Source organism: Panthera onca, chromosome B2, assembly GCF_046562875.1.
Source record: "Panthera onca isolate mPanOnc1 chromosome B2, mPanOnc1 haplotype 2, whole genome shotgun sequence".
In the NCBI taxonomy this organism is placed as follows: Eukaryota; Metazoa; Chordata; class Mammalia; order Carnivora; family Felidae; genus Panthera; species Panthera onca.
In genome coordinates, this window is record NC_138343.1 from 85473279 (window position 1) to 85496188 (window position 22910).

Here is a 22910-nt window from a genome sequence, read left to right on the forward strand (position 1 = left end):
TTTTTCCATATCCCCCATTACTTCAACAGAAAAAAAACAACTAGAAAGACATGCACTAGGCTATAAGATAAAATTACAAGATGCAGAACTGAGTAATAATCCTAGTCTATGGAAGACTTATACAGCACTGATAAGGAGATTGTCCAAACTTAGTCCTCTCCCTTAATGGATGACTTCTCACGCTATCCACAAGCCACAGGAGCATGCATTGTCTTCTATCATCCCATCAGCATACTTGCTGGAGCCCCAGTTCCCTGAAGACTCCTTATGTGGTGATGTGTTGTGGTGAAGTGAATTTAATTAGCTAGGGAAGAGCTTCTCATTCAGGGAGCCAGTAATGTGTTACACGTATGCAGGATATTGACCTCCTTAACACCTTAGAAATTACCACATAGGGTCTGGGATAGTCAGAACCACAGTGCCCACAATGTACACTCCAAGCAGGCTATTTAGTTCAGTTTTATGAAATATTTTCTCTGTTTTACAAATGTGAACTGTTATTTTAGTATTCTGTTTAATGCAACTAAAGCGTGTCTTAACTGGTATACCTCCTCACACACTGTATATTTTGTGTATTTCTGAGGCTCACTGAAATTGAGACAGGGAAAAGGATGACTGTAGGTATACAAGTTTGCACAAGCCTGGGAAATAAGGAGAAGGATCTTTGCTGCTAATGCCAAAAGAGAAATGGATGCTGTTTCACTAGTAGCAAGATAAGATCAACCCCCAGGATCTTGTCAGGTAGAGACTATTATAATAATAAATAGTAATTCAGAGAAGCCAAAAGCTACTATTAGTTTAATGTGTTAGAATAGTTCTCAACAAGAATTTGATAAGGAAAATTTGGATTATTTTCTCCCCATTTTTCCCGACCACCCTGATGCAATACATTTAAAATGTCTCTTTACTACACAAAATCAATTTACATGCAGCTCTCATGTTTTTCCTTCTGGGAATCCATCTTTAAATGAATGGCATATTTTCCAGTGCTACTTTTTTTAAAGTATATATGAAAAATAGACAATTGAACTTGGCAGGAATTATAGCCATCCTATATTTGAGAAATTCAAGATTTATCACGTAAAAATATATATGTGATCATTACGACAAAATATTGTTACCATACCTCCCAATAAGTAAGTAATCTACACAAAAATATTTTGAAAAAAAAAGTGATGTGAAAAAAAAGGATAACATTGTCTCTATAAGTGATATTTCAACATTTCTTGCCATTAGCAAGGGATAAGGAGCCAATAGAACAGTAAGACTTATAGGATGGGCATTAGCTGTGATCCCAATCCAATTTATAAATATTGTTATACATTGAAACTGATGGGTAGAAAAAGTGATGCAATGAGAATCTATTTACCCTAATTTATTTATGGTGGCAGGCATAATCAAACCATTTTTAAGTAGGTATGCATTGGATATATTTATAAAATAACCTTTCTTTTATTCAACATCAGAATATTTATTAATATAATAACTCCCATAAAAATATTAGAGGAGGGAATAATTAGTTCAAAACATGAAGAAAAAATCAATAAAATAACCATTCTTGATTTAAAAAATTAGTAACTATAAATAGAAACCTTAATAAACCTGATAAAGTATCTACCAAAAGCCCATAGCAAGCATTATTTCATGATAAAATTTTAGAAACACTTCAGTAAAGTCAGGGACAAGATAAAGATGCTATCATTATTTCCACTAACGTTGTATGGGACATCTGGGTGGCTCAGTTGGTTAAGCATCTGACTCTTGATTTCGGCTCAGGTCATGATCTCACGGTTGGGTTCGTGAGTTTGAGACCCACATCAGGCTCTGTACTAACAATGAGGAGCCTGCTTGGGATAGTTTCTTTCTCTTCTTCTGTCTCTCCCCTAAAAAAAAAAAAAAAAAGTTTAAAATATTGTACTGAAGGTCCTGTTAATACAAAAGAAAAGAAAAATGAATAAGTGGTTTAAGAAATGAAAAAGAAGGAAAAGAATTACCCTTATTTATACATGACATGGTTATTTACATAAAATATCCAGAGAGGTAACAAAGTAACAAAGCAAACACAAAAAATTCAGCAAAATTTTATGGATATGAGACCAATGTACAAAAATTGGTGCCCTTTTTATAAACTATTAATAGCCAATTAGAAAATGTAATTTAAAGAAGGATAGCTCCAATTTTAGGAAGAAAATCTAAGACCCTGTGTAATGAAAGTTGTTTAAAACTTTAATAAAATACAAAGCATTACAGGCTATAAAAGACCTGAATAAATGGATAATTGTCCCATGTTCACTGATAAGACATTTTTTGCTAAGTTACTCTATAAAGTCAATTCCATTCCAATCAAAATCCAAATAGGGTTTTTTATGGATCTTAATGGACTCATCCTAAAGTTTATATGAGAGAGCAAAGAGCCAAGAGTAGCTAAGGCAATTTTAAAGAAGAATCATAAGAAAGAGGGGCTTGAAAAAATTTTCATTATGTAGAGTGCATGGGTGTTCACTATGTTATTATCTGTATTTTTCTGTGTCTGAAAATATTTCATAATTGAACTTCAAAAATGTAGAAAACAAAAGAGTATATCTCATGGTCTAAGGTTGGGAAGCCTCTTGTAAACAAGAAAGCAAAAAGCATGAAATTATAATGTACAAATTTGTTATCAGCTAGCAGTACCTTAAAATATACAGCTTTTGTTCATCAAAAGAGACCATAGAAAGTTAAAATACAATCCACAAACTGAGAGAAGCTATTTGAAACACATATAACTAACAACAGAGAAGTATTTAAGCTTTAAAAATATAAAAAGATTATCTACAAATTAATTTTTTTAACAAATTAATTTTCAAAAGCAACAAGCCTATAAAAAGTGAGTCAAAATTGAGTACAGGCATTCCACAGAAACCCAAATAGCCACTAAGCATTTATAAACTGCACAACTTCATTGGCAAGGGGTTAATGTAAACTGAAAGAGCAAATTAAAAGAGGATATTACCAGGCAAAAAGTTTTACACTCTAAAAATAACAGGTGTTATGGATAATCATGTGCCAGTCTAGTCCATGTGAAATGTATCTGTGTATAGATGAATCTCAAAACCCAAATGTGTAGTGAAAAAAGAAGTTAGAGGGGGAAAATGCTGTATGATTCATTATAAAATCTACATCACCAGGATAACTATATTTTTAGGTAATTATACATATAAAACTATATTCAAAAATGCAAGGAAATAAGTAATACAATATTTAGCATAATGTTTATTTCTGTCTGGGAGGGAGATGGAAAGGGACTTCCGAGGTCTCAGAAATACTGGTATTCTGCATCTTCAGCTCTGTAGTGAGTAGCAGGGTATTCTTTTTATTATTCTTTAAAATGTGCACATACGGGATACATTCATATATGCATATTTCACAATGAACATTCCTTTTAAAAAATCTAGTCTGACTTTAAAGGCAGCCCTTACAAAATTGTTCACATCAGCAAGTTCTAGACTGTGAGTCAGGATTTCCTTGTTACCATGTCACCAAACAAAATACGGAATTCTCTTGGCTTCTGAGGCTGATGTAAGATGGAAACCTTCAGCTGTAACCTGTCTCCAAAGTTCTTGTTCTTCACACCTGCCTCATTGTTTTCAATCATTTCTCTACTTCAGAACAAATGTGACTTTATACAATATATTTGCAAATTAAATGTCATCTTTGATTCTCTACTTAGGGCCTTTAAGAAAAGTTCTAGTTTTTTAAAAAAAGACAAAAAACGGTTCCTTAATTTAAAGAGCATGAAAACAACCGGTGTACGTCAGTTAATGCAACTTTGGAAGGCCACATCAAGACCAGCTGCCCTCGATCAGCGGATCAGTGAGACTTTCGCAGAGAAACCTCAGAAGACCTGTTTTTAAGAGAGGGGTGGGTCATCTCTAGTTGGAGGGGGAGGTTGGGAGTTCGGCTAGAACCCGCTCCACCCCTTTTCTCCACCCGCACCGAACGCCCAGAAAAGCTCTCCCCTCATTCGTCCACGCCCCTCAGGCCCTGACGGATAAGAGGAGCCCCTGTGGGGGAAGCCTGCACCCCGCTGGCTCGCGGAGCCCGGCGTCAAGGCCCCGCCCCCCGGGGTTGCAGGAACGCTCAGCGCGCGTCTTTGGGGAGGCGGGGCTGGTTGTGCGCGCTGACTGGAGGCCGCGGGCTCTCTGCACCCGCTCTCCCTCTTCTCTCTACCCTCACGGCTCTGGCTGGATCGTCTGCTGGTGGCCGGATTCCCTGGTGAGTAGCTGGAAGATTCAGGGCCCCGCAGATGCGGCTGCGGCGGGTACGGGACCTACCCCGGGCGCCTGCGCGCTCTTCCGCCAGCCAATGTGCTCGTAGCTTCTGCGGGTGGCCTTTGACCCCGCGCCCCTCCGGCGAGCGAGAGGTGTCGCGCTGCGTGCTTCGGGACCCCCCCGGGGCAACTCACTCTTGTCACTTTTAGCCCTTCTTTGTGTCTTGGTTAGTTTTATTGCCTTCTTTTATTGCCTGCTGTTTCCCGATCCTGCCGGCCTTGTGTCCGCCACTTCTTCGGAGAGGAGCCTCCCGTCGCCTCTGTTTTCCCTTCTCTCCCCCAGCAAGTTGGGAATTCCGGGAGTGACGGAAGCTATTCTAGGCCCGGTCCTTTTGTATGCAAACTTCAGCTAAGCCTTGAGCCTGCGGGGAGAGTGGGGGGATCGAGGCCTACCGGGCTCCGGGTGTTGGCGGAAGGTCGCGGCCACCAACCTCCTGGAGCCTTTGGGCCACCGCAGCGGTGGTTTTTCCATTTGCTTGTTAAAACACTTTTGGCTCTGTCTTCGTAGACTGTTATCTTTTGTTAAGTTTCAGGATGCAGCTATGCCGGACTATGTCTTGTTACATTTTCTAAAGGAGCAAATTGAAATTCAGGCGTTTACGACAGTTTTAGTTGTATTATTGTTAGACCCTCTGAGTAAGTGTTAAGGGAAAACCTCGAAGTGTTTAAAGACCAATAAGGGAGGATAATAGGATATGATGTTAAAAAAGACGAATAGGACTGGAATGGGTTTATGTTCAAGTATTTTAGACAGTTTAGGAGAAAAAAATAAAGTAAAATCTAGGTATTGGTAATACTGCCACATTGCTTACTGGTCACTTTCACGACAATACGTTATTTCCTCCTTCTTGAGCTATATGTAAACTCCTAAAACCGGTGTAGTGTTGTGAATTTTGTGTATTTTCAGGCTCTATCTGTGCATAAAACATTACCAGAGATGTTGCTGTTAGTCACGTGGTGAACAGTAAGTGTATGATCAGAAAGTAAACGGTCTTCAGATTAAATTTGAGCTGCAATTTATGAGTAGGTAGCAGATAATCTTGTTTTCTAAGACCATACTACTTATTTATTTATTTATTTATTTATTTTTAAAGTTTATTAGAGAGTGAGTGAGCCAGGAAGGTGCAGAGAGAGAGAGGGGGAGAATCCCAAGCAGGCTTTGCTATGACAACTGGACTCTGGCTGGAACCTTCAGAAACATGACCTCATGACCTGAGCTGAAACCAAGAGTGGGAGCTTAGCCCACTTAGCCACCCAGGCACCGCTAAGACCATACTATTTAAATGAAAACTTGACCACATGTTGGCAGTTTTCATCTGTGTCACAAAAAATTTTTAAACTTAATTTGTCTAGTATGTTGTAGAATGGTGGAATAGAAGGCTAGAGCTTGAATTCTAGAGCTAAATTTGTCCTGTTTCTTGCTAGTTGCTTCACCTCGGACATGTTACTTAGCTCTTCACTACCCCACAGACTGAAAAGTTACCAATTGGTTTGTACCTCTACTGTGTCATCTGTAAAATGGCGTTAAAAAAGTTTTACTTCCTAGGTCATTGTGAAGGTTAAAGTGGAGGGATGAAATTATGCTTAACTGAATTTCTGTTAACCAGCAGGTGTGTTTCATTAAAACTGGGGTAAGGAAGCGTTGGTATAGAAACTTGTTTTGAAAGTTCCAGGTGTGTTTTCTAGTATTATTTTTTATTTACAATAGCTTCTTAGAAAATGAAATTAGAAAACAATACTAAAAAGAAAAAAGCACTAGAAGTCTGTATAATTTAGTAATAGGGTAATTAAAAGGTGTTTCTAACTGGATTGACAGCACTTTTTGAAATAAGAGTTGATATCACATTGTTCTGTGTCTATTAGGCCTCACTAGACCTCTAAGTCAAAACCTAGAATTTCCAGAAGATGAAAGGCATAAGACACAAAAGTACAAATGATAGAGTTTCTAAAAGATATTACTAGGTATAACTTCTGTGTATTATGTAATGTAAACTGTCCTTTTCAGTCTTCAATAGCCAATACCTTGAGTAGATTCCTGGTTTGGGTGTCCATACATCTTCAGTTGTGATTTTATTATTTTCTCAGGAGACTTGTGAAATTTCTTGCCTTTGTTGAAGCAATATAAGTAGTTCTCCACTCTTTCCTTGCTAGATAATTAGACCCTGGGCATCTCAAGGGTCATTGTGGTTTTGCTATCTTGAACTTGGCAATTTATTAAAATGGATTTTTAAAATTATTGGATCTAGGTTTCTTCCTATGTAATATGTTCAGTATAGACTATAAAAAAGTCAACTATCTGTATAGTCAGTAGAATCTATTTATACACATACTGCCCAAATATATATCAATGTCAAAAACAGAAGGGCCTGACATTAAGTTGTTTAAGCTAAACACTTAATGGTCACTGGCTGTGTATAAGATATATGGGGCTCTACTGCAGTGCAGTGCTTAAAAGCAATCTAGTGGATACAATATATGTAAATAGCATAATACAACACATAAACGCCACTTTAAAAAGTAGGTAATGCTGTAACAATAGAATATTTGAGAAAATGAGTACTTTTCACTGTGGAATCATTAGGGAAGGTGTCAAGAAGAGGCAACATTTCAGCGTTGTCTTGAAGGAGGAGCAGCATTTTAAAAGTTAGTCCTGTAGAGAATGGACCTTTAGAGAGAATTAACTATGTGTTAGTTATTAATTGCTTGCTAGATGCCCGTCTTTGATCATCATCATCCTCATCACCATCACTCTAAACAGGAAATTATTCTAGAAGTTTTATAATACCAACTTATTTCATGCCTACAAATCTGTGAATGAGGTAATAACATTGTATAGATAAGAAAAGAAGCACAGAAAGATCAGGTCATTTGATGAGTGAAATAGCTGAAAAACAAAAACAAAAAACAAAACAGCTGGGGGATACTTTTAATCACAGTGATCTGCCTTTTGTTTGAGGTGACTTACTGTTAATTGTGATGTGGAGGTTGGGAAGAACCATCTATAATGATGTAATAAATGAACATTTAAATGAGTGAAATAAGTAAAGTGAAAAGAGAGGGACCAACTTAAAATTACATTTACAGGCAAAGGTGGGGAATCAACCAGGCAACTTCCATAAATGGACGTTTTATGTTTTGTGTTCTTCTGTAGATCTGAGAAACGAATCTGAGAAATGAATCTAACAAATGTACAAAAGTTTCAGAGTTGTTCAGAACTGTGTTTTTTTTTTTTTTTTATGTTCTTTTTCCACTTATTTTTTTTTTAAATGTTTATTTTTGAGAGAGAGACAGAGTGTGAGTGGGGGATGGGCAGAGAGAGAGGGACACACAGAATCCCAAGCAGGCTCCAGGCTCTGAGCTGTCAGTACAGAGCCCCACACGGGACTCCAACTCATGAACTGTGGGATCATGACCTGAGCCGAAGTCGGATGCTTAACCGACTGAGCCACCCAGGCGCCCCAATTTTGCACTTATTCTTAAATCCAATTGGTAAAATATTACCCTCTTCCACTTCTTTTGCAAACATCATCTTGCATAAGACACAGAACTACTTTGTCAGAAAACACACCTAATGTGTTCTTTCTTTAAAAAGAGATTAAATGATTTAGTGAGGGTCCCACAAGGGGATCAACCTAGCTGATTTGGACTTTGGTTTTAGATGGCAAGATCAGTTTCCTGTTACATATCCTGACTCTTCTACCTACTTCACCACTCAACTGGTCAGTTTCTGAAAAACCAATGTCTTACTAATTAATGCTGTAGTTATTGCTCCCATTCTCTGTGACTTAGCAATATTCATTACCATTATTTCCTAAAATTTTCTTTCTTAGGAAGTATTAAGTTCTAATTTTAGAAGGTAGAGTAAGAAAATATCACTATTATCTTATCACCCAGAGGTAATCATTATTTTCTCCTTGGTATATCTTTAGTATTGAGATATGTTCATAATTGTTTTTTCTACTTCATTGCTTGTCAGATTTCTCACTATCTTTAAGGGAAGGATTTTTTATTATCAGTTATCTTGATAATTTGTAAATTTCAGTACAACAAATCCCTATATACTTCTGCATTTCACCAAATGGTAATATCTTAACTGTATTTGCTTTATCATTATATGCATGTACACACTTCTGTATTATGTTGTACATAATTATATACATTACATGTAACATGTATGTGTACATAGGTGTATATATATGTATGTAATGTATGTATGGATGGATATGTGTGTGTCTAATGTCTGATGTTTCCTCATGATTAGATCCAAATTAAATTTTGACAGGAATACCATAGCAGTGATTGTTTCCTTCTTAGGGCATCCTCTCAGGAAACTTATATCTAACCAGAATTAACTGATGAAGTTCATTTTGATCACTCGTTTAAGGTGGTGTCTGCTAGGTTTTGCACTGAGTTACTGTTGTTCCCTTTGTAGTTAATTAGGTGTCTTTTGGAGAGATACTTTGCCAATATATGGATATCCTGTTTCTCATCAAACTTTTATTTCCTCATTTAAAATCTGTTGATGATTTTGCCTAATAATAGTTGTTATTATGGTGGTTGCCAAATAGTGGTATTCCATTATTCTATCTAAATTTATTAGTTGCGGGGGCGCCTGGGTGGCTCAGTCAGTTAAGCGTCCAGCTTCTGCTCAGGTCATGATCTCACGGTTCATGAGTTGGAGCCCCGCGTGGGGCTCTGTACTGACACCTCGGAGCTTGGAACCTACTTTGGATTCTGTGTCTCCTTCTCTCTCTCTGCCCCTTCCCAACTTGTACTCTGTCTCTCTATGTCTCTCAAAAAAATAAATGTAAAACAAATTTTTTTAATTTATTAGTTGGCATTCTAATATGAGTCTTCTCTAATCCTTTTATTTATTTTTGCATTTTAAACATCAGTATGAAAATAAAAAAAAAAACTAAAAATATCAGCATGGATTCATGAATTCTTATTTTAATACCTATCATTTATTCCTTATTCCTTATTTTGGTGCTGAAATTGTCCTGGATTTAGGCAGTGATTGCCCCTCAGTCTGGCTTTTGTGTCGAATGGACATATCCCCAACACTTCTTGAGTACTTTACTTTCTGGTAAGATGATCAAGGCTCATTTTGTACTTTCTCAGCCACAGTCTGGGAATCCACATTTCTCCAAGGTAACTACTGCTGCTTCTAAGTAGAGAAGGAATATTTAAAAACCAAAAATCTTAGCATCAGATGTGTTCATTGCTGCTGGGGTTTCTTTGGTCCTAGACTGCCAGTGGACAGAACTAGGAAATAATGTGGTTATGTTAATGTGTATATACACACATGTGTATATACACACTTCCCCCATTTACTGATAAAAAACACACATCCATACTAATACTGCTAATTACTGTCTGGTAACACAAGTTTCTTTCTAGCCTTCACTTTATACATAACTCAACTTTTTTGTCAGTGAAAAACCTGGGCCCCAGGTTCCAGCATATATTGTTTGTTGGCTTACTTGTAGAATACACATTAAGTGTTAAGAATTGCTAACCTGTACCAATGCAAAAACAGCTTACTAACTGTGGAGTTTAACATTTTATATTTGTTAGAGTATGTGAAATATAACATGGCTCAAAAAAAGAACTATACAAAAAGAGAAGTCACTTCCATCCTCCAATCCTTCTACCCATTCTCATCCCCCTTTATTCTGCCCTGTTTCTCCTTACCCCCATACATAATCCACATCATTATCTAATGTTTATTCTCTTTCTTTGCTCACTTGAAAAATGTGTATTTCCTTATTTGCATTTTCCTTTTTTCACTTAAGAATATATCCAGAAAATCAGTTTATGTCATTTCCAAGATCTCTTCCTCATTCAGCTGAACACCCCAGCATTTTACAGTAACAAATGGTGCTGTATATGGATTTATGTACTGTTCATGTGGTTTTGTATTTTTTGTGTATGTTGTATATTTTTAAGGTAATTTCCATGAAGTAGGACTGAGTCCAAAGGTAAATGTATATGTAATTTTGTTAGTGCCAAATTCACAAAAAGGCTGTACCAATTTGCATTCACTAGCAGTGTTTGGAAGTGCTTGTTTTCCCACAGTTTTACCAACAGCATATATTTGTGTGTTTGTTTTGCCAGTCTCCTAGATAAGAAACGATTTTTTTTGTGTGTAGTTTTAATTTGCATTTTTTAAATTTTATTTTGAGAGAGCAAGATTGGGCGTGTGTAAGTGCACATGGGGCAGGGGCAGAGAGAGAAAGAGAAAGAATCCCAAGCAGGCTCTACACCATCAGCGCAGAGCCTGATGCAGGGCTTGATCTAACAACCATGAGAGTTCATGACTTGAGCGAAAATCGAGTCGGATGCTTAACCACTGAACCACCCAGGCGCCCTTAATTTGCATTTTTAAAAATTTTGAATGAGGTAGAATATCTTGGTATTTTCAGTTTGTCAGTTGTCCTTTGTTGACCGTATTTTCTGATATGCATATTTTAAAAGCTATAGTTAATGAAAAGACAAATTAACTATGACTTCTATTGAATCTGAATTTTGAGTCCCTTCTAAAGCGTTTCATTACGCTCAGGTTATAAGGAAATTCAGGTGGAATTACTTATTTCAATGGCTCTGAGCCCTACATCATGCATTATTCTTTGGGAGATTGTGGGGGAGATAGGAAGGGTTATTCAAAATCCCTCATTTGAAAGTAGCAGAGAAACTAAACATAAGTAGAAAATAGAAAGTTGAAGGATCTTGATAAAACCCATGCCTTTAATTTCAGTACCCATATGTGTAAAGGAATAAGGATTAATTACAAATAGTCCAAATATTTACAAGGACTTAAACCCAGTTTTGAAGATTTTGCTCTTAGTAGATTCAGATAATCTTCCTCTTCACATTTCATACACAAGGGCTGGCATTCAATAATAAATTAACCCGCCTTACAGAAAGACTGTGACTGTCCAGGTACTAAGCAAGAACAAAACAAAACAACAAAAGACGGGCAATAGAAACAGAATCCCTAAGGTCCAATTCAGGTTATTAGAGGTGGACTTTAATAAATGGGATTAACATGTTCAAGGAATTAGAGAAGGAAAATTTTAGCAGAAAACTGATACCTTTGAAAAGAGTCAAATGGAAATTCTAAGAGTAAAATTATAACTGAAATTAAGAAATGACAGCTGAAGAGAAATAGGAAACTAGAAGATATTTCAGAAGTACAGAGACATGGAGAGATATGGAGGGAAAGTTTAAAAAAATGTTATAAACACATAGGATATAGAATTCTAACATGTGTAATGTATTCCAAAATGAGCAAGAAGGCAATAATGGAGCAAAAGCAATATTTGAAGAGATTGTGGTCAAGAATTTTACAAGGCTAAGGAATGCTATTAACCCCAGATTGAAGAAGCACTTTGGACCAAAAGCAGGATAAGTATTAAGAAAACCATATTCCATGTGTATTATTCCATAGGGAAACTGCTGAAAACCAAAGAAAAAGAGAAAAGTATTAAAAGAAACCAGAGAAAAAAGAAAATACCTTTAAAAATCCTTAAAATCAAAGAGGAAAAAAAAATAGTGGTTGAGTTTTCAACAGAAACAAAAGCAGAAGATAATAGTTTGTGCTGAAAGAAAATAATTGCCAATATAGAAGTCTATGTATACATGTTAAGTTGAAGGTAACATACATTTTCAAACAAACTAATATGGAGTTTATGAGCAGCAGACTAATAGTAAAAGCCCTGTTAAAGGGAATTGTTTTTTCACCATGAGGAAAATTAGTTTGAATGGAAGTAGGCGAATGCAAGAGGAACTAAAGAGGAAAGAAAAGGGTAAATGCAATAATGTTGACTGTATAAAATGATATCCTAGGGGTGCCTGGGTGGCTCAGTCAGTTAAGCCCTGGACTCTTGATTTCAACTCTGGTCACAATCTTGAAGTTTGTGAGATTGGACCCCCCCAGCTGGCTCTGTGCTGACAGCATGGTGCCTATTTGGGATTCTCTCTCTCTCCCTCTGTCTCTACCCCTCCCCCCTCTCAAAATAAATATTAAAAAAAAATATCTGGTGGGGTTTAAGATATGTGTAAAAAAAAAAAAAATCTACACCAAAATAGGAGCTCAAAGTTGGGGCAGGGATAAAGGAACTAAAGTTTTCTAAGTGTGCTTTTATTGTTTGAGAAATAGTAGAGTTCTAATTCATACCAGTTTTTGAGAAGAATGCATGCTCTTAATTGCACCGAGAATGCATAATAGAGAAAAATGAAACCATTAAAAAGATAAGGGGGGGGGGGGGAAAGGAAGAGAGAAAATGGAGCTTGTAAGAAGGCCAAAAGGAAAAACAAGGGCAAGAATTAGATTTAAATATCCATATTTATAGAACTGTAAGTGTAGTGTATACTACAACTATTAGACAAAGACTCTCAGGTTAAAAACAGCAATAATAATAAGTGTCTTATTTCAAAAATAACCATTTGAGGTGACAATAAAATGATGAAAATGATACTCTGTTCCAGTGTCAACCAAATGAAATCTGTTGTAGCTATGTTAATATTAGGTTTTGTCTTACACTGTACTCTATCAGAGAAGAAAAGGAACATTTCATATAAAATAAGATTTAATATTTCAGGAAAATCTAGCAGTCTCAAATTTGTCTCTACATAATACCATCAATTAAAATTATATAATATAAACATGTAGATATAAATATAGGGGATTTTTAATACTGATGATATGAACGATATAAACAAGATAGCATATTTGGTACATAGATCTTGTAACCACTAGCTGCAGAATATGCTTTCCTGATGTATATGGGACACTTAATGAGATTGATCATAGGCTGAGCCTTAAAGCAAGTCTCCACATATTTCAAAGCACTGAAATCATGCAGGTGATGTTTTCATTGGATTCACACTATAAATCACTAACAACAACAACAACAACAACAAAAAACTAGGAAATCTCCCAAATATAATACATCTATAAATAAGTTCTCATGGGAGAAATAATGGAAATTTGAATATATTTTGAACTCAGTGGTCATAAAAGTACAGAATACAGAACTTCTAAGATACTGCTAAAGATGTAATTAGCAGTAGAGTTATGGTATTAACACATTTTAAGGAAAGTACAAAGAGTTGAGTGATGGCAACAGCTTTGGTATAATGTTTAAATTATCCTGAAATCATAAAAGCAGACCAGTAAATAGTAAAACCAAAACAAATAATCTGTAACAAAACTGAAAGACAAGTTATCCCCCATGGACTCACAGTATGAGTGGAAGGGGACAGCTCTCTAATAACTATAAGACTTGTTTTCTAACTCTGTGCAGGAGGAAACAGAGGAAAGCAGTAGTGCATCTGCTTGAACTGAAGACAGGAACATTTCTAACCATAGATATTAATTGAAAGAGTGACAGACCACTTTGAGAATAGTAGCTGCAACGGGGGAGGGAGACTTTGAAGCCTAACATCTGAAGGGGCTACAACATATTGGTTTTCAGGACAAAACCCCATATTGAAGAGTAACTTCTGGAAATAGCTTTCAAATTGAGCAGGGTAATAATAGCATACAAGCCAAGGAAATAAAAAATGCCAGATAAATGTGGGAATGGAGAAGAACCCAACTGATCTCAGAAAGACATTCAAAGCCATTGTAAGATTTCCCAAAAACAGCTTAAGTTCTATAGAGCATGGATCTGGAAAAACTATCATGATAAAGCATTCACTTCCAAAAATTGAGAGAAAATTATTTCATGTAATATTTGTCAATAGAAAAAGATCAGTCAGGTCCCATACAAAGTCCTTATAAGCAAAGAAGTGAACATACTTGTAGATACTGAAAGCATGCCAGAGAGACCTGTTCATAAAATATATGACAACCATAACCTAATATTTTAATAGAAATAATTAAAATAGCTATATGAGATTTGGATGAATAAGCAAATTATGACTGTGAAAAGTGAAAAATGAGCAAATTTTATAAATGAAGACTACAAGACAAACACAATAGATAATGCCCTATGAAAGGTAAAGGGTACAGAAACTTAAAAATTGAAGAGATAATACAGTTGTAAAAGTTGAGCAAAATTCAATAAAAGTAATAGAGCTTTCTATAGAAGAAAATCCAAGGAGTGAAACAACAAATATTAAAATTGGAAACCTTTGCTGACAATAAAAACAAGTTGATATTAAAGTTAAGTTCTTAATGGGAAGATAAGGGAGTTTGTGTAAAATTGTTTTTGTTTCCTCTATGAAGTACTGTTGACCCTTGAACACTGGAGGTTAGGGGTGCTGACTCCTATGCAGTTGGAAATCTTCCTGTAACTTTGGACTCTCAAAAACTTTACTAATTACCTACTGTTGACTGAAACCTTCCTGATAACACACACAGTTCATTAACATGTTATTTATATATGTCCTTTATATTATATTTGTATTCTTACAATAATGTAAGCTAGAGAAAAAAATGGTATTAAGAAAATCACAAGAGAAAATGCATTTTTAGTACTGCACTATATTTATTGAAAAATGCACATATTAATGAACCTGCATAGTTCAAACCCGCATTGTTCAAGGGTCAGCTGGATAAGACATAGATATCTGAAGATAATAAAGGAAGTTGGTGATGTAGCCATAGGTTTGATGAAAAACAAAAATGAATAAAGTAATTCTGAGGTTAGAAAAGTGAACATACTGGAGTTTAGTGACAGGATTGTTAAGCGTCTTGAGTATGAATTCATAGTGAAAAGTCAACATGGTTGTGTGTTTTGTCCAGTATAATTCTGTGGTTCTGGATCAAGGTCAAGGCACACATCATTTATTTGGGGTTTTACCAGTATGTATTAAGAAAGGAGAGAAGTGAGGAATTATAATGTTGGACAATGGACTATAAACTGTCACTAGAGACAAAACATGAAGAAAAGGAAATATAGCAAAAAAGCAGTGGACTCAGTGGACTGGACATCTCAATAAGGTCAAGGAATTGCCAGAATGAGAATACTAAACTAGAGGGGCTCAAGGCACGGAAGGTTATGTTTGGAAATGGGGAAAAAAAAATAAAGATTTTGGAGTAATAAATGTTTGACAATGTCAGGATCAAGAGTAGGAGTATGACACCTGAGTTAGTGAAGTGGAGTAAAAGAAAGAACAGATCTTTAGAAGTGAGGCAAAGAGTTGGGGCGGCTAAACTACGGGACTGGATCATCCATATTGGTGGAGTCACTAAAAATAGTAATAGAAGTAGGAAAGGAGTAAGTTGTTAAAATGATCAGTGAATGGGAGATTATTAGATTCAGAAAATGGTGGAGTTTGATGCCTTGAACATTATTTTTTTATAAGGGCTCCATTCTTCTAATCTGAACTCTTATTATGCCAATACTTTGTTTACAAGCCTTTAGTGGTCCCTTGTTTACCAGAAAAGTTTTCTTTCTTTGGTGTAGTATGGTTCCAACATAGCACTATAGCTTTATTTTTCCTCCTTATCTTTTACTGGCTGCAGCCTACAGAGGCCTTTGTGTTTCACAATGTGTCTTTCATGTCAGGTATATCTTTGGGCACATCCTTTCTCTGACACTAGGGACATTCTTTTTTTTTTTTTTTTTTTTTTTCCCTTCTCTTTTCCACTAGCCTATGCATATTGTACTCCTTCTTCTAAGATTTTACATTTTTTTTATAAAGAGTTTTTTTTCAACTCCTTAATTTATATGGTATGCTTTATACATGCCTTTCACTTCTCTTTTAGCACTTTTCTTCTTTGAGTTATAGTTTATTTGCATACGTGTCTTCTGCCTTCCTTGGGGACTCCAAGCATCTTGAACATAAGAACTGTGTCTTACTAATCAGTCTATTTCATGTGGCACATAGCATACTATTTTTTACACAATTTAGTTGCTCAATTAAACTGAGTCTAGAATTTGTTTTGATATTCCAACCAAATGAAACATATTTTTGTTCCTTGAACAACAGTAAGGATTCACCTGTTTCTCATCTAAAAGTCAACTATTTCTACTTTCATAGTGCTTGTTTTAGTTTATGTCTGGTGTTAATTGGTTACATGATCTACGTTAATGAGTCCAGCTTGTTGGTGTGGTCATAGTGTATCCATGTAATAATATTAAAATATTATAACTTGGGGGGGTGTCCCTAAATTAGTCTTAGGAACAATAGAGAAAGTGTTAACTTTTTACTTCCAAAAGTTTAAGAAGGAGAATATTTGACACGAAAGCATTTTCATGAAACCAGTGGATTATTATAGTTATAAAACAAAATCTCCAGACCTATCTACCTATGCCTTTCCATTTTCATGACTTTTTTATGAGAGGAAGAACTGATGCAAATTAGAACATAGGGATGGAAAAGAGGTAGGATACCACGTAAAGTGTCAGAGAAGGTTTAATAAAGTTTCTCAATATTTTTGTGTAACTTCTGTACATCTAATTATATATGTAATTATACATATTTATAGTATATCTAAGTATATGGAAGGCATACACATATATTTGTGTAAGATTAATATGCATATTCTCTATTTGTGTATATGTACATATGGATATTACCATATCTACTTAAGTAAAATTTTGAAATGGGCAAAACAAAATGAATATTGGTTAGATACATGTATGTTTTAGAAAACCTACAAAGAAAGGTGAGGGGATGGTAAATACAAAAGGCAAGTGGTTGTTAAGGAGAAGGGGCAGGGCTGGTGATTGGCAAGGGGCACAAAAGGTAGAGATGAATTTTTAAGCTGGCAGCTTCCGTTTTGAATGTTTATATGTTTCAACCTAGATGTATGTCTTTTATATTAATCTTTAGGTGTGTTATATTTCACAATTAAACTTTACTTTGAGAAGACTGATTTTAGCCCTAAAAGAAATATGCTTGCTCATCTTAGTAATTCTTGCATATATGCATAATGGAAGTAACAGTTTATAGAAAGTATTTGTGTATGTGTGAGACAGAATTACTTGCTGATTATGTTTTACTTGTCTGTCTTTTCTATCAGGATTAGTTGTTATGAACTTAATTCTTTGGAATAACAACAGCATGATTTATCATAGAAAGTCGTATTTTAAAAATCAGTGTCAACTTTTCCCCAAGCCAGAAATTTGTACATAAAGATATTTTATTCATATATGTGTGTATATACCTATGTACATATACACACATACCTATACACATATGTATATACATACTTAAACATAAAAACATAAAATGTAATTGTGATATTTCCAAATAAATACTGCTATTTAATCTAGCCATATATAGATTGTTTTGTAGATCTCAGTTTTTGATTATACAACTAATATGATGAACTTTTAAAATCTTTCAATGTAATGAACTTTACAGATTTTTGTTTTCAGTTTGAATACATTGGGTAATATTGTCAATACTACTTACTAATACCACTTTTCAATAAATTACAGCTAAACACTTACCATTTTGGAGTTTAAAGTATGTCATCATGGCAAAATTTCGAAGAAGGACTTGCATCATTTTGTCACTTTTTATTCTGTTTATTTTCTCCCTGATGATGGGTTTAAAAATGCTGAGACCAAATAAAGCTACTTTTGGAGATCCTTTTGGACTTGAACTTCTTCCAGAACTTCATCAACAAACTCACTTAGGGAAAAACCTTGATTCCCAAAACAATGACAAAATCAACAGTGAAACAAATATCAAGAATTTAAAAAGTGTTGAAATCACTCTGAAACCTTCCAAAGCCTCTGAACCTTACCTGGAAGAGCTGCGACCTCTGAATTATTATTTGCATGTCTTTTATTACAGTTGGTATGGAAATCCGCAATTTGATGGTAAATATATACATTGGAACCATCCAGTCCTGAAGCATTGGGACCCTAGAATAACCAAGAATTATCCACAAGGGAAACATAATCCCCCGGATGACATTGGCTCCAGCTTTTACCCTGAGTTGGGAATTTACAGCTCTCGGGATCCTTCTGTCATTGAAACTCACATGAAACAAATGTACTCAGCTTCAATTGGTAATTACTTTATGTGTGTGTGTTTAGGCATGTGATTGTGTGTATGTATAAATAATTTTTTGTAGAATATTTAAGTTACTGATTAGTCTTCACATTGTTGTTAATTATAATTTTAAACATGGATTCTAAATTAAGCTGTGTATACATACATATGTTCTTAAACATCTGATAAACCACCTTTTAACACTACTCTAAACTGTGTTTAATTTCTAACTTTTGGAACATTTCTGGATATAGTTTTGATTCCTAACTTAACATTCTTAATTTTATTAAATTATGGTTAACATAAGATGGCAATGAATTCTCCCACTTTATGTATATAGCTCAGTGATATTTCTCTAAGGTATACACCTGTTTAAATATTACCCCAACATGAAGTAAAATATTCTATAGCCCAGAAACTTTTGTCATGCTTCCCTTATGCACACCCACATTCCTCCCCAGGAAACTAAATCTAATTTCTATCACTGTAGAATAATTGTGAATGTTCTACGTATGACTCCATGAAATAGAATCAGCCAGTGCGCACATGTGCGTGTGTGTGTGTGTGTGTGTGTGTGTGTGTGTGTGTGTGTGTGAACTTTTGCCTAGCACATCATTTTGAAATTTACTCATGCTGTTAACTGTATCAGTAGTTGAGTCATTATTGCTGAGTAGTATTCCATTGTATGATTGTGGCAGTTTGTTTCTGCATTCATCTTGATGGACATTTGTACTGTTTCAAATTTTAGACTTGTAGTATACAATTTGGTCTTGTTTTTCTGTTTTTTAAAACTAGCCTAACAATCTCTTTTTAACTTTCTGTGTTTATTTCTATTTCATGTAATAGTGATATGGTTAATTATGTTTTCTTTGCTGTTTTTTATGTCTATTCCATCTGTTTTGTTCCTTTTTCCTCTTTTTCTGCCTTCTTTGGTATAAAATATGTTTATTCCATTTTATTTTCTCTTCTGACTTACTAGATGTCCCTTCATTTTATTTATTGTATGATTGCTTTAAAATTTACAATATACACTTTAACTTAACTGATAAGAAGTCTGTAGTTATTTGTATTGTTTTTTCCCTGCAGCTTTTTCTTCCCTCTAACTTCTGGCACTCCAGTTGCACACATTTACATTGAGTCAGATTATCTCACAAGTAATTCATAAGAAAAAATTAAAATGGGATGCCTGAGAATTCTTCAATTTGTTAATCTACCCTTAAAAAAAGACAAAAACAAAAAACAAAACTTCTCTGTTATGTTTCCTGTGTCTTCCCAGTCTCCATAGCACTGGGACCACAAGAACAGATTGAGTGTTTTCACATTTTTATAGCTGTACAAAAGGCACAAACTTATTATTGAGCTGAAACGTGTATGGAGATGTGCAAGGCTTTTTCATGAGCAAAACAGTGTAGAATTCTGTGAATCTGCATCAACTGTGTGCAAGATGACTTTCTTCTGTAATTGATTTTTTTTCCAACTGGTTTTAAAAAAATCTAGCTTTCTGGCCAGCTCCAGTTTCTGTGTTCTAGGATATAAAATATGACATAAAATAGGATTGGTAAATTCAGACAGCATTGACTGCTATCTCTATTTACAATTTACTTTTGTGGAGAGGATCTTGCAAATGACTTTTTAACTATTTTGTGCAAAGAATTTATATCACATTTGAGGCTTTTTTGTTATTACAACGTTGATTTGTTTATGACTCTACTAGTAGTTCTTGACAAAAAATTGATATCCGTGGAAGTTTCAAGGTTTTTTTCATGCAAACTGAACAGTATGCAATGAGTGTTTTTTCCCCCCAGATACTTCTCATATAAAGAAATAATATATAAATGACATACTTTGTATGTTATAATTTAATTGTGATTAGGAAGAAAACTTTCAGTTTATATTTAGTTTTATGCCTATCTTAAGTTTATGAAGACCTTTTTTCCCCGTATATTATTTTACTACTACGTAATATGTGTGAACATGAATTGTTTCAAAACAAAAGTCAATACAATTAATCTTAATTATAAATGTTCACAGTTTCACTATTGATGCCAATGCTTTTTTTCTTTGGTAGATTTTCTGGGAAAAAATCATTTGATAGTAATAAAAGTGGCATCATAATCCATCTGTAAATAAATTATTTTCTTATCAGTTAAATTATTTTCTTATCTTGAATTATAGTCTTTGTTATTGAAATATTATTGACATTTAACATGCCGTAAGTTAAAGATACATAGCACATTGATTTGATATACATGTTTTCATACGATTACCATTGAGGCATTAGCAAACCTTTCTATCACATCTCGTAATTATCATTTCTTCTAGTGGTGGAAAAAATTAAGATCTAGTCTGTTAGCAAGTTTAATGTCTTTAATACAGTTTTGCTGTCTGTAATCACTGTATGCGTATGGGATCCCCATGTCTTATTCATGTAATAGTTGCAAGCATGTACCCTGAACAACATCTCTTCCATTCGTCCACTCCTGAGCCCCTGGCAAGTACCATTTTACTGTTTCTTCATTTGTTTTGTTTTGTTTACCTTTCACATATAGGAGGTATCTGGCAGTATTTGTCTTATCTTAACATAATGTCCTCAAGATCCATCCATGTTGCTGCAAATGGCAGGATTTCCCTTTTTCTTGTGGCTGAAGAGTATTGTTTTATTTATATACACACACATATATGTATATATGTATAATTCTGTTTTATGTATATGAATGTGATATGAATGTAAATAAAATGTGATCTATCACACTTTATATATTTGTATGTGTGTGTCACCATGTCTTTGTCCGTTCACTTGTTGATGGACACAGTTTGGCTGTTGTGTTAATGCTGCAGTATACAGTGTATATCTTTGATAATTTTAAATTCCTTTTGATTTATACACAGAATTGTGATTACTGGATCATACGGTAGTTCTATTCTTAACTTTTTTTGGGGAAACTATGCAGTTCTCCATCGTGGCTGAACCAATTTCATTCCCACCAACAGTGCCGACACTTGTTATCTCTTGTTTTCTTGATAATAGCTATTGTTACAAGTGTGAAATGATATCTCATTGTGGTTTTGACTTGTATTAGTGATGTTGAGCACCTTTTCATGTATCTATTGGCATGTCTTCTTTGGAAAAGTACCTCTTCAGTTCCTTTGCCCATTTTCTAATTGGATTCTTTGTGGGTTTTTTGTTTGTTTGTTTGTTTGTTACTGAGTTCTAGGAATTCTATGTGTATTTTGGATATTAACCCATTATCCATTTGCCTTTTATTTACCAATAATTAGTTTGCGTTTTCATTTTCTTAATTTCTTCATTTTCTTAATTTCTTAATTCTTGCTTCTGCAGTGTAGAAGCTTTTAAGTTTGATGTAGTCCCACTTTTGTTTTGTTTTGTTTTGTTTTGTTTTGTTTTACATTTGTGCTTTGGATATCCTATCCAAATGTTTAAGTCTGATCCATTTCTAGGTGATTTTTGTGGGTGGTGTAAGTAGGGGTCCAATTTTCTTTGCACGTGTTTATTGAGTTTTCCCAGCATCATTTATTGAAAAGCTATCCTTTCCCTATTGACTGTTCTTAGATCCCTTTTTATTAGTTGACAGTATATGTGGGAGTTTAATTCTGGGTACTGTATTTTGTTCTGTTGACCTAAGTACCTGTTTTTAGGCCAGGGTTGTATATAATTAGTATAGCTTCGTAGTATACTTTGAAATCAGTAAGTATGATGGTTCCACTTTTGATTTTCTTTATCATCATTGCTTTGGCTATAAAGGGATCTTTTGTGGTTCCATACAAATTTGAGGATTGATTTTTCTATTGTGAGAAATGCTGGGGCACCTGGGTGGCTCAGTCAGTTAAGGGTCTGACTTCAGCTCAGGTCATAAACTCATGTTTCATGAGTTCCGTCCCTGTTTTGGGCTCTGTGCTGACAGCCCAGAGCATGGAGCCTGCTTTGGATTCTGTGTCTCCCTCTGTCCCTCCTCTACTCGCACTCTGTCTCTTAAAAAATAAAAAAGGATTAAAAAAAATTTTTAATTAAAAAATAAAAAACAAATTTAAAAAATGCCATAGGAATTTTGATAGTGATTATGTTGAATCTATAAATGGCTTTGGTAGCATGGACCTTTTAACAATATTAACTCTTCAAATCCTTGACATGGGATATCCTTCCAATTTTTTTATGTCATTTAGAAAAGCCTTGTAGTTTTCATAGCTCTTTTACTTGATTAAATTTCTTCCTAGGTATTTTGTTATTTGTGTTGCTAGTGTGAATGGGATAGTTTTTTTTTTTTAATTTTTTTCAGATGCATTATGGTTAGTGTATGGAAAACAACTAATATCTGTGTTGTGATTTTATATCCTTTAATTTTATTGTATTCATTGATTAGACCCAACCATTTTTTTATTTCAGTATATAATGTCACATCATCTGCAAATAGCAACAATTTTAATTCTTCCTTTCCTATTTGGATGCTTTTTCTTTGTCCTGCCTGACTGTCCTAGGTAAGACTCACAGTATGTTGAATAAGAGTGGTGACAATGGGCACCTTTGTATTGTTCTTGATCTTACAGAAACAGCTTTCCATTTTTTCCATTGAGTATGCTGTTACCTGTGTGTTTGTTGTATATTACTTTTATTGTATTGAGG

At 34.8% G+C, this 22910-nt stretch overlaps 1 protein-coding gene across 2 annotated transcripts in view; it reads left to right on the forward strand.

The window, feature by feature from the left end:
- Positions 1-4019: 4019 nt before the first annotated feature.
- The window catches only part of MANEA (mannosidase endo-alpha), a 66244-nt gene continuing 47353 nt past the window's right edge, over positions 4020-22910 (forward strand). The window contains exons 1-2 of one of the 2 annotated variants that reach the window (XM_060616209.3): positions 4020-4254; positions 17710-18288. In XM_060616209.3, coding sequence (XP_060472192.1) covers positions 17748-18288 — 541 coding nt within the window. In that variant the 5' untranslated portion in view covers positions 4020-4254; positions 17710-17747. Of the gene's footprint in view, positions 4255-4382; positions 4477-17709; positions 18289-22910 lie in introns of those variants that run through there. The other variant, XM_060616210.3, reaches the window with a different exon arrangement.